This window comes from Myxocyprinus asiaticus, chromosome 29 (assembly GCF_019703515.2).
Source record: "Myxocyprinus asiaticus isolate MX2 ecotype Aquarium Trade chromosome 29, UBuf_Myxa_2, whole genome shotgun sequence".
Taxonomy (NCBI): domain Eukaryota; kingdom Metazoa; phylum Chordata; class Actinopteri; order Cypriniformes; family Catostomidae; genus Myxocyprinus; species Myxocyprinus asiaticus.
Genome location: NC_059372.1, coordinates 7,041,258 through 7,056,861, shown reverse-complemented (window position 1 = coordinate 7,056,861; position 15,604 = coordinate 7,041,258). Strand labels below are relative to the sequence as shown.

The following is a 15,604-nucleotide window of genomic DNA, read 5'->3' as shown; positions in this document are numbered from 1 at the left end:
TCCCCTTTTCTCCCCAATTTGGAATGCCCAATTCCCAATGCGCTCTAAGTCCTCGTGGTGGCGTAGTGACTCCGCGTTAAATCCGGGTGGCGGAGGATGAATCTCAGTTGCCTCCATGTCTGAGACCATCAGTCTGCGCATCTTATCGCGTGGCTTGTTGAGCGTGTTACAGCGGAGATGTAGCGCATGTGGAGGCTTCACGCTATTCTCCGCGGCTTCCACGCACAACTCACCACGTGCCCCACCGAGAGCGAGAACTACATTATAGCGACCACGAGGAGGTTACCCCATGTGACTCTACCCTCCCTAGCAACCGGGCCACTTTGGTTGCTTAGGAGACCTGGCTGGAGTCACTCAGCACGCCCTGGATTCGAACTCGTGACTCCAGGGGTGGTAGTCAGCGTCAATACTCGCTGAGCTACCCAGGCCGAGTTCCAGTCTTCTTAACTATTCATGAGAGATGCTGGAAGCCGTGATGCTTGTCTCAGCATAACCATCAGGTATCAGACAAGCCTCATTGTGTTGTATAATTTAAATCTTCTCTTAAAACCTATTTTACTCTGTATCTTTTGATACTATTTAAGATCAAGTTTACATGTTGTTTACTGGTGTTTAGTCTGTTTGCTTATTGTTTGATTATTTATATATATTTGTGTACTCTCTAACACTTTTATATCTAATTGTGCAGCACTTGGTTAAACTTTTGTTGTTTTTAAATGTGCTTTCTAAAGTAAGTTGACCTGACTTGACTTGTATGATGATGTCATTTCACGGTCACACACACATATATAAGTATATTACCCTGCACTAAAACAGGATCTGACATGTCACTTAACAGGGCTTTAGATTCCACAAGCACACTGTTTGACCCAAAGCTCAAATTTCAATCCGATTAAGATTTCTTTTTATATTTGAGTGGACATCTTAAAGCTCAAGCTCTCTGCTCTCAATTCAAATGACGGAATCATTTTGTTCAAGTTTGGGAAGATTTGAGGTGCAAAGATCCCATAAAGTCGTACAAGAGTGACACACTGCAATACTGACATTCCAATCACTGCAAATTAAAACAAGGGTCTTTTTAGGTACTGTACTATATAGTAGGAAAACATTTAGTAATATAGTAGGATATCAGTGATGTTTTGTCAAGAAAAACAAAAAATACACTCTAAATGTACATTAAATATATAATGAGACATTTATTTATTGCTAAAGCAAGGCCCTCCATTATTATTACTGCTTATACTTTATTATTTTTTTATTTAATTGTTTGTTTTATTATTTCATAAATTTTATTGTATTTATTTAATTTATATATTTATTGCTAAGGCAAGGCCCTCTATTATTACTACTGCTCATACTTTATTATTTTTTTATTTATTAGTTTGTTTTATTATTTCATAAATTTTATTGTATTTATTTAATTTATATATTTATTGCTAAGGCAAGGCCCTCCATTATTACAACTGCTCATACTTTATTAATAATTTTATTTATTTGTTTCTTTTATTTTATTATTTCATACATTTTATTGTATTTATTTAATTTATATATTTATTGCTAAGGCAAGGCCCTCCATTATTACAACTGCTCATACTTTATTAATAATTTTATTTATTTGTTTCTTTTATTTTATTATTTCATACATTTTATTGTATTTATTTAATTTATATATTTATTGCTAAGGCAAGGTCCTCCATTATTACTACTGCTCATACTTTATTATTTTTTATTTATTAGTTTGTTTTATTTATTTCATAAATTTTATTGTATTTATTTATTTATTGCTAAGGCAAGGCCCTCTATTATTACTACTGCTCATACTTTATTTTATTTATTTGTTTGTTTTATTTATTTTATTATTTCATTCATTTTATTGCATTATTTTTTTAATGTATTTATTATTGCTGAGCCAAGGCACTCCATTATTACTACTGCTCATACTTTATTTAATATTTTATTTATTTATTTGTTTGTTTTATTTTTGTATTATTTCGTTAATTTCACTGTATTAATTTTAATTTACTTATTTATTTAATGTATTTATTTATTACAAAGGCAATGTCCTAAATTAGTACTACTGCTTATACTTTATTTATTATTTTATTTATTTATTTGTTAGTTTTATTCATTGTATTATTGGACTAATTGTATTGTATTAAATAATTGTTATTTATTTTATTTATTTATTTATTGCTAAGGCGAGGCCCTCCATTATTACTACTGCTCATACTTTATTATTTTTTTATTTATTCGTTTGTTTTATTTTATTATTTCATAAATTGTATTGTATTTATTTAATTTATATATTTATTGCTAAGGCAAGGTCCTCCATTATTACAACTGCTCATACTTTATTAATAATTGTATTTATTTATTTGTTTGTTTTATTTTTGTATTATTTCGTTAATTTCATTGTATTAATTTTAATGTACTTATTTATTTAATGTATTTATTTATTATAAAGGAAATGTCCTAAATTATTACTACTACTCATACTTTATTTATTATTTTATTTATTTGTTTTATTTAATTCATTTATTGTATTAATTATTATTTATTTATTAAATTGATTTGTTTTATTTATTTATTTTGTATTTATTGCTAAGGCAAGGTCATCCATTATTAATACTGCTCATACTTTATTTAATCTTTTATTTATTTATTTTATTATTTTATTAATTTTACTGTATGAATCCATTTTTATTTATTTATTTATTATGCTATTTGTTCATCTTTTATTTATTACTTAGGAAAAGGCCTCTATTATTACTACTGCTCGTACTTTATTATTTTATTTATTTATTTGTTTGTTTTATTCATTGTATTATTGGATTAACTTTATTGTATTAAATAATTGTTATTTGTTTATTTATTTTATTTATTGCTAAGGCAAGGCCCTCTGTTATTACTACTGCTCATACTTTATTTATTATTTTATTTATTCCTGTAAATTATATATATATATATATATATATATATATATAAAATTGTTTTTTTTTTAAACATTCAGTTAAATACAGATAGTGTAGCTAAGACATTCAAGATCTGTGCCAGAAACCAAAAGGTTGTAGGTTCAAAACCATTCAAGGGTTGGTCCATGATTTAAGGTGGTCTCATGTTACTCCAGGTAGACTGATCTTGTAATACTGTAAGTGTACTGTAATTTACTTAGGATAAAAGTATACAAACTAATAAACAATTATAGAGTAGAGAATAATAACTCACAGCATTTCTTCTCATTCACTCTGGCTTCTGCCTTTTTGTTGTCCTTTCGATGGTCCATGATTTGAATATGCAGATTACAGGTCTTGATGTGTAGGTGTGAAGGTCAGCAGAGGACATTAGATGTCAGTCCACCTGCGCAGGTATCAAATGACTCAGATCAGATCAGATCATAAGAGGCCCAGCATCATATTACACATGCTGTTTTATAAGTGTATTTCAAAATCAGATCTGTACTCACCCTGAACCGGAGATAAGACAAATACACACGGATATCACACACGAATCCATATAACGTTACTAATGTTTTCCTTTAGAAGCGTTTGTAAAGAAACGTTTTAAAACGCTGTGTTTCAGGAAATGTGTATGTGTGTGTATGCTGAATATGTCCAATGCAAACTGGTTTAACAACAGAAATAAAATCAGTAGCAGTAGAGGCATGAGTAGGCATACCAGAGTGGGCGTGGTTTGGCAGCCGAACATTGTTTCTAATTGGTCAGACACAAATAATCGACTTAATAATTATTCTATTTTAACTCTTTACAGTGTATTTTTAATTAAATGGCTGTTGAATTTTCTCAGTGCTATTATTCAATTGTAAAATCCAGACAGCTTCTAAAAAATAAAATAAAAAAAAAACGAATCAACGGCATTGTCACGTGTTACCAAATACTTTTCTCAGCGCTGGGCATAGATGGACCAATCACAGCTATTTATGATTTCTAGATGAGTCATTTTAAGGAATAGTTGTATAGAGATTGCTGGGCAGATTTCTATTTGTCCTTGGAAAAAATTAATTTAAAAATATTATACGCTTTAGTTTACCAATATCTCAAATGAGGCGATAACCGTTGTGAGATTTGAATGCGGATCCGAGAGTTAGTCGTCTGTCTGAGCCGTGAAGCGCCCCTTGGCGGAAGAATCGCTTTGTGTCTCAAATGAAACATTTCGCTAGTAAAATTTGCCGCTCAATAATCCAACCAATCACAGTGATGGAGCCTTGCTGGGGCGTGGTTTGAGGGCACTCATATGATTGGATACATTTTACATCAATCAGAATTGATTGCGCATTCAAATATAAATATATATTAATTATAAATTTTTTTGTATTTATTTTGTATTTATTTTTTTATTTTCTAACTATTTTCATGTACAGTCTATTTATTGCCTAAGCACTGAATAAAGTAATAAATCCACTGATTAAATGTTAGGGAATGTAATCAATGTAAGTTATTATTGTCTTAAATTTTTTATCATTTTGATGTCAGAATATTTACTCAAAACAAAAATACTGTTAATATTCTATGGAGTACAGTGTCTAATTATGTGGCCTGAACCCTTATATGAAGTACTGTACTATGGTAATTGTATCAAATGGTAATAAAAATCTGATAAATGGCCTTATATGAGCATATACAATTTAAAATTATAGTTAATATATTTAAGAGAACAGATATATATATATATATATATATATATATATATATATATATATATATATATATATATATATTCAAATTCCACTAGTATTTGAAATGAATTTGATATGTTGCATATATGAAAACGGCCATTAAACTATCATAACTGAAGATATATTTCATATATGTGTTTTTCACATAATGTCATATTTTAGAAGTCTGTATGGGTATACTATGGCACTTTGATTTATACACTAATAACCATATTCATGTACAATGGCACTTTCATGGGACATGCCCAAAAACATTACAATATCATAGTACTTTTTCATAAATTCATTAAAATATGAACAAAATATCAAAGGGGGACTGACTTCATACATCCAGTAAAATCGCATTGGCACCATTTTTATCAGAACTAAATTGTCTTTCTGAAATAATAATAATAATAATAATAATTCTAGCACTTGCAGTGTAATTGCAGATGCCACTCAAACTTTTTGACATACAACATACATACATTCTTAAGTGTGACTTAAAGGGATAGTTCACCCAAAAATGAAAATTCTCTCATCATTTACTCACCCTCATGCCATCCCAGATGTGTCTGACTTTCTTTCTTCTGCAAAACACAAACTATGATTTTTAGAAGAGTATTTCAGTTCTGTAGGTCCAATGCAAGTCAATGATGACCAGATCTTTGAAGCTCCAAAATCACATAAAGGTACATAAATAATCCATACGACTCCAGTGGTTAAATCTATGTCTTCAGAAGCAATATGATAGGTGTGGGTGAGAAATAGATCAATATTTAGGTCCTTTTTACAATAAATCTCCACTTTCACTTTCACATTCTGAAAGAAACATTTATCTGTTTCTCACGCAAAGGGATTGTATCGCTTCAGAAGACATTTATTAAACCACTGGAGTCATATGGATTACTTTTATGTACCTTTATGTGATTTTTGGAGCTTGAAAGGTCTGGTCACCATTCACTTGCATTGTATGGACCTAGAGAGCTGAGATATTCTTCTAAAAATCTTCGTTTGGGTTCAGCAGAAGAAAGTAATACACATATGGGATATATATATATATATATATATATATATATATATATATATATATATATATATATATATATATACATAGACATATATATATACTGCATACACAATTATTAGGCAAGTGAGTATTTTGATCTTATCATTATTTCCATGCACATTTTCCAGCTCCAAACCATATAAACTTGAATGCTTATTGGATTCAGTCATTTTCAGGTGGTATGTATTTGTGTAATGAGGGAGGGTGTGGCGAAAGTGACTAACACCTTATGTCAAGGTGTGCATAATTATTAGGCAGCTTCATTTCCTCAGGTAAAATGGGCCAAAAAAGAGATTTAACTGACACTGAAAAGTCAAAAATTGTAAAATGCCTTTCAGACGGATGCAACACTCTTGAAATAGCTAAAGTATTGAGGCGTAACCACCGGACAATCAAACGTTTTGTTGCGAATAGTCAACTGAGGCGCAAAAAACACATGGAGAATTAAACGTGAAGCTACCAGGAACACATTATCCTCCAGTGCCACCATATTCCAGAACTGCAACCTACCTGGAGTGTCCAGAAGTACAAGGTGTCAAGTGCTCAGAGACATGGCCAAGGTCAAGAAGGCTGAAACACGACCACCACTGAATAAGATTCACAAACTGAAGCATCAATATTGGGCAAAGAAATACCTGAAGACAGATTTTTCAAAGGTTTTATGGACAGATGAAATGAGAGTGTCTCTTGATGGACCAGATGGATGGGCCCGTGGCTGGATCACTAATGGACACAGGGCACCAGTTTGAGTCAGACGCCAGCAAGGTGGAGATGGGGCACTGGTATGGGCTGCTATCATTAAGGATGAGGTAGTTGGACCTTTTCGAGTTGAAGATGGACTGAAACTCAACTCCCAAACCAACTGCCAGTTTCTGGAAAGTACTTTCTGAAAGCAGTGGAACAGGAAGAAGTCCTCAGTATTCAAGAAGGCCATGATCTTTATGCAGGACAATGCCCCATCACATGCATCCAAGTACTCCACTGCTTGGCTAGCCAGCAAGGGTCTCAAAGATAATCAAATAATGACTTGGCCCCCTTCCTCATCTGACTTAAATCCTATTGAGAACTTGTGGACCCTTCTCAAATGCAGAGATTTACAGTGAGGGAAGACAGTACACCTCTTTGAACAGCATTTGGGAGGCTGTGGTTGCTGCTTCAGCGAAAGTTGATCGTGAACAGATCAAGAAACTGACAGACTCCATGGATGGAAGCTCATGGCAGTTATTGAAATGAAGGGTGGCTATATTGGCCACTGAATATTTTAATTAATTGTAATAAAAAATTTGAAATTTTTGAAAAAATTTGAAATTTTGTGTTACTTATTTGTTGCACTTACTCAAAAAATTGAGAATAAACAATTGAGTTGGGAGAAATTATTTTTGTAATTTAGTTGCCTAATAAGTGTGCACACTTATATATTCCCCTGATAATGACAAAACTCACTTTTCTTTTGTTAAACATTCAGGTTTGAGGTTCAATAACATTTTGGATTGACTGAGGGCATTGTGTTTGTTCAACAATAAAATTAATCATGAGGAATACAATTTGTCTAATAATTATTCAATTAAACAATTATTTAAATAGTTATATTAATATTATATATATATATATATATATATATATATATATATATATATATATATATATATATATATATATATAAGTATAGAATTTTTTATATAATATTTATTTTAAATGATTGTTCAATTACATAAAGAAAATGTTTAATTGTTTAATGTAATAATTATAAATATTTAATTATACATCCATTTATATATGTATTTATATCTATATATCTAAAATATTTCTTTAATTATTTAAATAATTGTTTGGTTAAATTATGAATATATATATATATCATTATTTTATTAATATATACTATAGTATATTAATATAATATATATGATCATATATATTCGTATATACTATAATATATACACCGATGAGCCAAAACATTATGACCACCTGCCTAATATGCTGTCGGTCCTCGCGTGCCACTAAAACAGCGTCGACCCGCCGACGCATGGACTCTATAAGACACAAGGTGTCCTGTGGTATTTGGAACCAAGACATTAGCAGCAGATTCTTCAAGTCCTGTAAGTTGCGAGGTGGAGCTGCTGTGGATCGGACTTGTTGGTCCAGCACATCCCACAGATGCTCAATCAAATTGAGATCTGGGGAATTTGGAGGCCAGGGCAACACCTTGAACTCTTCATCATGTTCCTCAAACCATTCCCAAACAATGTGTGCAGTGTGGCAGGGCGCATTATCCTGCTGAAAGAGGCCACTGCCATCAGGGAATAGTATTGCCATGAAGGGGTGTACCTGGTCTGCAATGATGTTTAGGTAGGAGGCACATGAATGAATGGCCGGATCCAGGGTTTCCCAGCAGAACATTGCCCAGAGCATCACACTCCCTCTACTGGTTTGTCGTCTTCCCACAGTGCATCCTGGTGTCGTCACTTCCCCAGGTAAACGTCACACATGTACATGGCCATACACGTGATGTAAAAGAAAATGGGACTCATCAGACCAGATGACCTTCTTACACTCCTCCAAAGTCCAGTTCCGACACTTGTGTGCCCATTGTAGGCGCTTTTGACAGTGGACAGGGGTCATCATGGGCACTCTGACTGGTATGTGGCTATACAGCCCCATACGCAGCAAAGTGTGATGCACTCTGTGTCGTGACACATTCCTATCGTAACCATCATTAAAATTTTCTATGACTTGTGCCACAGTAGACCTTCTGTCGGTTCAGACCAGACGAGATAGCTTTCATTGTCCTCGTGTATCGATGAGCCTTGGGCACCCAACACCCTGTCGCCGGTTTGTGGTTTGTTCCTCCTCGGATCACTGTCAGTAGGTACTCACAACTGCTGACCGGGAGCACCCCACAAGCCTTGCCATTTCAGAGATGCTCTGGCTCAATCATCTGGCCATAACAATCTGGCCCTTGTCAAAGTCAGTCAGGTCTTTACTCCTGCCCATTTCTCCTACATTCAGCACGTTGACCACGAGAACCAATTGTTCGCTAATCATCTAATCTACCCAGACCTTGACATGTGGCCTTGTTAGATGATCTACTTTATTCTTTTGCGATCTTAATGTTTTGGCTCATTAGTGTACTTTATATATATATTGTTCAACTTTTTAAAAATAAGTAACACTTTGTGCTGTGGGAACATTATATGGCTCTAAATTTCCATAATGGTATAATAAAACACCCATTTATGCATATAAATATTGGAGAAAGAGAGCTAAAGTAAGATATATCTCTCTACGTTACCAGGCCAGCAGCTTATAAATTTGCATCTTTTTCTATAATGCAAATTCCTCACCCAGCACCCCCTATAGGGCTTGAAATTACATGAATATGACCTGTATGCACCCTGCTCTGGCCTTCATCTACACTGACATGCTGGAAAGGAAACATATCTTTTGTGCTACATACTCAGTAATTTATTTGCTAAATAAGGCCTCTGTTCAGCCAGGCCCAAGCTATTGTGAAAACACTCTGCTGTTTCTCAGGATATGAGAGCCCAGCCGCTCTTAGATTCCTTTGCCTTGTATGGCTAAATGCTCTAGACGCGCCCGACTGCAGGAGTTTGACCTTATTGGCCAACTCAGGAACAGGGAGGTGTGGAGAAAGTCTGAAAATCCAAACAAACTTCCCTTCAGTCTGACTGAGGAACAATCCCAACACAGTCACACATTCTCAACCTGTTTCAACAGAAAAACAAGGTATAGTTACTAGAAGATATTAATTTAGGTGGTTTTAACCATTGTTTGGTCTGTTAATGGCTAATGTATTAACACAGTTTGTGTTTTAACTTCTAGTTATAAGTACTGTCAGTCAATATACACTACTATTCAAGAGTTTGGACATTATCTTGGAAACCTTTTGACCTAAAGGCGTATCCTTAAATGCTTGAAATACTTTTGTGGACAAATTAACTGTCTTTACTGTTATTCTAAAATGTTGAAACTATAATAATAAAAAGTGAGTAGGTATTTCCCAACTTTTCACTAGTAGTGTCATTTCTAAGAGTTCATAAGTTTAACTGAAGCATCTATAACCTAAAATGGGTTTCTGTCAAAGTATGATGTAAAAGTTTTGCTTGTTTTATGTCCCTCTAACAGTAAGGATACAAGAGTTAATGAGAATACACTGTATATTGTTCTGTGGTTGCTTCATGTCATTTTTTACATACTCAACATTTGAAAACACACTATGATCACAAAAGTTAAAGTTGATGGCTGTATTTTTTACAATTATGTTTGGAGTTTGTTCTCTCTTCTAAATAAGTGATAATTAACTCTTATCTGTCCCTTCATTACAGAAACAAGATGTCTGCTGCCAAGCGTGCCAAGGGAAAGACCACGAAGAAACGCCCGCAGAGGGCTACTTCCAACGTGTTTGCCATGTTTGACCAATCACAGATCCAAGAGTTCAAAGAAGCCTTCAATATGATTGATCAGAACAGAGATGGCTTTATTGATAAAGAGGATCTACATGATATGCTGGCATCTCTTGGTAATGCAGCACACATTTGTGTTTATTGATTATGATGCAGCATGATCCCCATACAATGACTTATTTACAACAAATATTACCATGATGTATAAATACATTACAATTTAAATAATATTATCGTGTTTCACAATTGCATTTGTAGGGAAACATGCTTAATGGGAAAATAATGTCACATTGCAAAAACATTTGAATGGTCCTAAAAACAGGTTTTATTTTTTTTAAGCGAAATATAATTTCTTATTTTGTTTTTATTTTAATGGTGAAAAATGACATGGAAATGTTTTTAATAGGTTCTGTGAGATGCACCCAATAATGTCTTTTAGCAATAATGTTTTACTAGGCAAATAACATGCAAATAATCATCTAATTTATAACCAACCACACTTGAATGGTTTTATCTAAACAAATTAAACTTAGACCAAGGTAGTGTGACCTACCTACATAGACCTACTTGGTGCCAAGACTAGGTTTAATGTGCACATGGAAAACCATTTGAAGATTTATTCTAATTCTAACTCTATTAAAACATTCTTTGTTCTGTCGGGTCATCCAGGGAAGAACCCGTCTGATGAGTATCTGGAGGGTATGATGAGTGAAGCTCCAGGACCCATTAACTTCACTATGTTCCTCACCATGTTTGGAGAACGTCTAAACGGAACCGACCCTGAAGATGTCATACGAAATGCCTTCACATGCTTTGACGAGGACGCTTCTGGTACAGTGGGTTATTCTATAATATATAGTTATTCTATACTATACTATACAACACTACACTATACTAAAGTGATTCTCAAACTATGGGCCGAGGCCTCCTGGTGGACTATAAGGTGGCACTAGGGAGGCTGACGAAAAATTCTAGAATGATTTTAAAATTAATTACAAAAGTATATAAATCAGGCACTGTCAATTCCTATTCCTAAAATAAAATCTGCTGATTAGAATTCACTGCTATCCCAAACACTATCCCAAAGCTGCAACGTCATCAAACAGAAACATGAGTAGATATATTGCTAGTTATACACTATAGAACATTTGATTGCTAAGACAAAGGGGGCCTCACACTAAAGAAGTTTGTGAACCACAACTATTCAACTCTATACTACATTACACTACATTATTTTATACTATTCAATACTATACTACATTATACTATACTACACTTCACTATACTATACCACTCAATACTATACTACTCTATACTACAATATACTACTCAAGACTATACTAGATTTTACTATACTACACCTCTCTTTATTATACTGTACCACTCAATATTATACTACACTACAGTATACTATACTACATGAAACTACTCGATTCTACAATATACTGCTCAATACTTTAATACACTATAATATTCTACTCTATACTATAAAACACTACACTATTCTATACTATACTATTCTATACTACAATATACAACTCAGTATTATAATACACTATACTATTCTACTCTATATTATACTACACTATACTATGCTTTACCACTCAGTACTGTACACACCACAGTAAACTATACTACACAATATTACTCTATACTATACTAAAATGTAATACTCAATACTACAATACACTATACTACTTTATACTATACTACACTACATACTACACTATTCTATACCATTCAGTACTATACTACAATTCACTATACTATACCACTCAATACTATACTACACCATACTATACTACACTATACTAAACATCACGGCACTATACACTACTGTACTCTATTCTATACTACAATATGCTGCTCAATACTATACTACACTACTGTATACTTTACTGCATGATACCACGCTATACTATTCTGCTCTTTACTACAATATACTAAATACTATTATACACTATACTATACTACACTTCACTATACTATGTACCACTCAATACTATACTATTCTATACTACTCTGCAGTACACTATCCTACAATTTACTACTCAATACTATACTAAACTGTACTATACTTTAACACTTAATACTATACTACACTTCACTTTACTATGTGCCACTCAATACTATACTACACTATACTATACTTTACAACTCAATACTACACTACACTATACTACAATATGCTACTCTAGACTATACTACACTTCATTATACTATGTACTACTCAATACTATACTACATTATACTATACTATACTGAATTATACTTCAATATACTACTCAGTACTATACAACACTATACTAAACAACATTATACTACAGTATACTACTCAGTACTATACTATACTACTCTATAGTACACTATCCTACAATTTACTACTCAATGCTACACTAAACATACTACTCAATACTATACTACACTATACTATACCACTCAATAGAATACTGCACTAGACTATACTATACATTACTACTCTATACTACAGTATACTACACTTTACTGTACCACTCAGTACTATACTACACTACAGTATTCTATACTACACAATACATCTCGATACTACACTACACTATTGAATACTAAACTATACTATACTACTCTATACTACACTGTACTATAATTTACTTAAATTCACTATACTGTACAACTCAACACTATACAGTACTACTCTATACTATAGTTATGAATAGATATTATACATACCTGTTATTCTAAAAGAGTTGCAAATCTTTCCCAGAGTCGATGGTCTCAGAAAGAGAGATGGGTTATTTTGTTAAATGGCTTCCTTTTCCAGACTGATATGGAGATTTTAAAATGAATTTTAAATTAAGATTTTAATCAATACACAATAATTTTTTAAGGGATAACAAATTGCATCGTTAAGATAAATCTAAAACTAAATGAATACATTTTAATATATGTCGGGACATAATTATTTCTTCATAAATCATAACAGGATTTGACATTAACAGGGTTGATAACTTAATTTGACATTACAAGCAAGGTTGTGACTACAACTACAAGGAGTTATTTGCGAAGAGAATCTAATGCTGATATTTACATAAATAGCTATTTTAATTATCAGTTGTTCACTGTACAAAATTATGTTAACAGGGTTGACATCTGACAAACAGAAATCAAGAGAAAGTGATTAAAAGACTTTAACTTGTGTTTATTTATTTATCAGTTAACATGAATTTATGATTTTTTTTTTTTTTTTTTTTTGCATTTTGTAAGCCCCCCACTTAGTTTCATAAGAGCATGCACTCGAGCTGGCATAAACTCCACAAGTTTTTGTACAAATTTGCTAATAAGGGCAGAATCTTAAATATCCCTTAATTTTAAGCCATAATGTTTGCAATTTTTTTCTTTTTTTTTTAAACTCAGTTTATTTCCAGGTTTAAATCTGATTTTGAATATCATATTTTCAATGTAGTCGAAGACTTTTAATGGCACCCGTTTTGTAGAATTACTCAGAAGTCAAACTTTTTTTTAGCTCTTTAATTATTGTGTGTAAGTATCTAATCAAGAGAATATCTAACCTAGCATCTTTTACTCTTCAGGATTCATTCATGAAGACCACCTCCGTGAGCTCTTGACCACCATGGGCGATCGTTTCACAGATGAAGAAGTGGACGAACTGTTCCGTGAGGCACCAATCGACAAGAAAGGAAACTTCAACTACGTAGAGTTCACTCGCATCCTCAAACACGGAGCTAAGGACAAAGATGACATGTAAAAGCGTCTACTGATGCTAATCACAAAATACTAAAAATCTCATCCAATAGTACAGTGTTCTATTTAGTACAGTTCTATTTGATCTGTTTTCTTTTTTTTTCTCTCCAGCTAAAATCTATGAAGTTATCAGACACTGAAGGGGATATCTGTGTCATTTGTTAGATCTACAGAAGCCCATTTTTGAAGTCTTATTAAAACACTAATATAATATGAAATGAAGAAGACAGGATCCAAAGATATGAAGTTCAAGATGTCACAAGGACTCATCTCCAGGATTTCCACGTCGCCTATTGTAAAGATTAAAATTAAGACCTTAATTAAGATTAAGAACTTTTTAAGAAAAGCATGTACATTACAGAAAAGGTCTGTTTGCATTTGCAAAAAAATCTTATTTTATCATTGTTCTGTAAATGGCACCTGGTGTATATCATTTTAAAATAAATATCTTTACCATTGGACCTGTGCATGCTTTCTTTATTTACAAGTTTTGTACCCCTTACCGTATTTTCGACATAATGGTAAATCTTATGAAAACATGCTCGATTTTAAATTTCCCCCCAAAATGAAAAGAAAAATAATAATTTTGCCTTACGAAAATTAAGCCTATTTTTGTTCCCTTTTTGTATGATCATTTACATTCCGATATTATTTTCATGACAATTAAGCACGTTCACTCCAAATCCCTCACTACCGTAATGCGTCTAGCATTTATTATTATTATTATCATTGAGGATTCTCATTATTATAACCAGTGTTGAGTAAGTTACTCAAAGTAATTCACTAACAATTACTAATTATTTCTCTACACCAGATTACTTAACCGACTTCTTCATGGAAACATAATCATATAATTACTTTACTTTTATGTAACCAAAACAAGATATTTCTTATTCTGCTTAACAAATTCAAAATGCCTATTTTACTTTCTTGTTCATTGTCACACGTGTTCATGTTTTAATGTAATAATCTACTTAATATTTTTTAGAAATACATGTACCCTGAGTATCAGTCAGTAATAGTAATCTGATTACACACACAAAAAAATAATAAAATAAATAGATTCAAATATTTTTTAATTTTAATTTTTTAAAGTAATCTCAACACAAACACTTTGTGTAGAAAGAACCTAGTTGAATTGGGTAAACCCAACAAAATTAGACGTGTCAGTGTAACTCAAATAAATCTATTTTATTTCTTAATGTACTAATAAGTGAGAGTGAATGTTAGCATGCTAAAAACATGCTGGTTGGTAGCACTACAGAGTGTAGTTTAGTAACTATGCTATGATTAGCACAGCATTTGCTCAACGAAGAGAGCAATCTATTTCATGTGCGACATCTACCTGTCCTCAGCCTCAGATCAAGCTGAACTCTTCACCATAATAGAAACTCTTCTATATCTCAACATAACAAAAAAATGAAAGACTAACAAGTATCCCCCTTTATATTCATCTTGCACAAAAACACAAAATAACACTTATTTTAACATTTACTCTCCCCAGTTTCATCAATGCTACATTAGTTCATGTAGTCCCAACTCAAATTGATTGAGCAAACTTCCATTTTACAAATTTAAATGGATAGAATGCAATGAAATCAAGTTGTTACAAAATGTTCTAGAATTGTGTTGTTTTAGTAAATTGAACAAGCAGCAAAAATCCTTTTGGTAGCTGCCCAAATGTTGTTGAGCATGGTGTAC

At 32.6% G+C, this 15,604-nt stretch overlaps 2 protein-coding genes across 2 annotated transcripts in view; one reads left to right on the top strand and one right to left on the bottom strand.

The window, feature by feature from the left end:
- Positions 1-3,649, bottom strand: part of pfkfb2a (6-phosphofructo-2-kinase/fructose-2,6-biphosphatase 2a) — a 30,571-nt gene extending 26,922 nt beyond the window's left edge. Inside the window, exons 1-2 of the mRNA XM_051661194.1 lie at positions 3,464-3,649; positions 3,226-3,357 (exon numbers count right to left, since the gene is read on the bottom strand). Of these exons, the coding sequence (XP_051517154.1) occupies positions 3,226-3,283 (58 nt within the window). The 5' untranslated portion in view covers positions 3,284-3,357; positions 3,464-3,649. The remainder of the gene's footprint in view (positions 1-3,225; positions 3,358-3,463) is intronic.
- A 5,648-nt stretch (positions 3,650-9,297) lies between these two features.
- On the top strand, positions 9,298-14,364 carry LOC127419637 (myosin regulatory light polypeptide 9-like). The gene is made up of 5 exons (XM_051661198.1): positions 9,298-9,485; positions 10,085-10,278; positions 10,832-10,993; positions 13,732-13,903; positions 14,015-14,364. Exons 1-5 carry the CDS (start codon positions 9,313-9,315, stop codon positions 14,016-14,018), a joined length of 705 nt encoding a protein of 234 aa, XP_051517158.1. The 5' UTR covers positions 9,298-9,312; the 3' UTR covers positions 14,019-14,364.
- Positions 14,365-15,604: the final 1,240 nt, after the last annotated feature.

Excerpts from the sequence above, each read along its gene's own strand:
- LOC127419637 (XM_051661198.1), top strand. The coding sequence starts at position 9,313 with ATGGCTAAATGCTCTAGACGCGCCCGACTGCAGGAGTTTGACCTTATT. Across the intron at positions 10,279-10,831 it reads TGATATGCTGGCATCTCTTG|GGAAGAACCCGTCTGATGAG; the intron begins GTAATGCAGCAC and ends CGGGTCATCCAG. Across the intron at positions 10,994-13,731 it reads CTTTGACGAGGACGCTTCTG|GATTCATTCATGAAGACCAC; the intron begins GTACAGTGGGTT and ends TTTACTCTTCAG.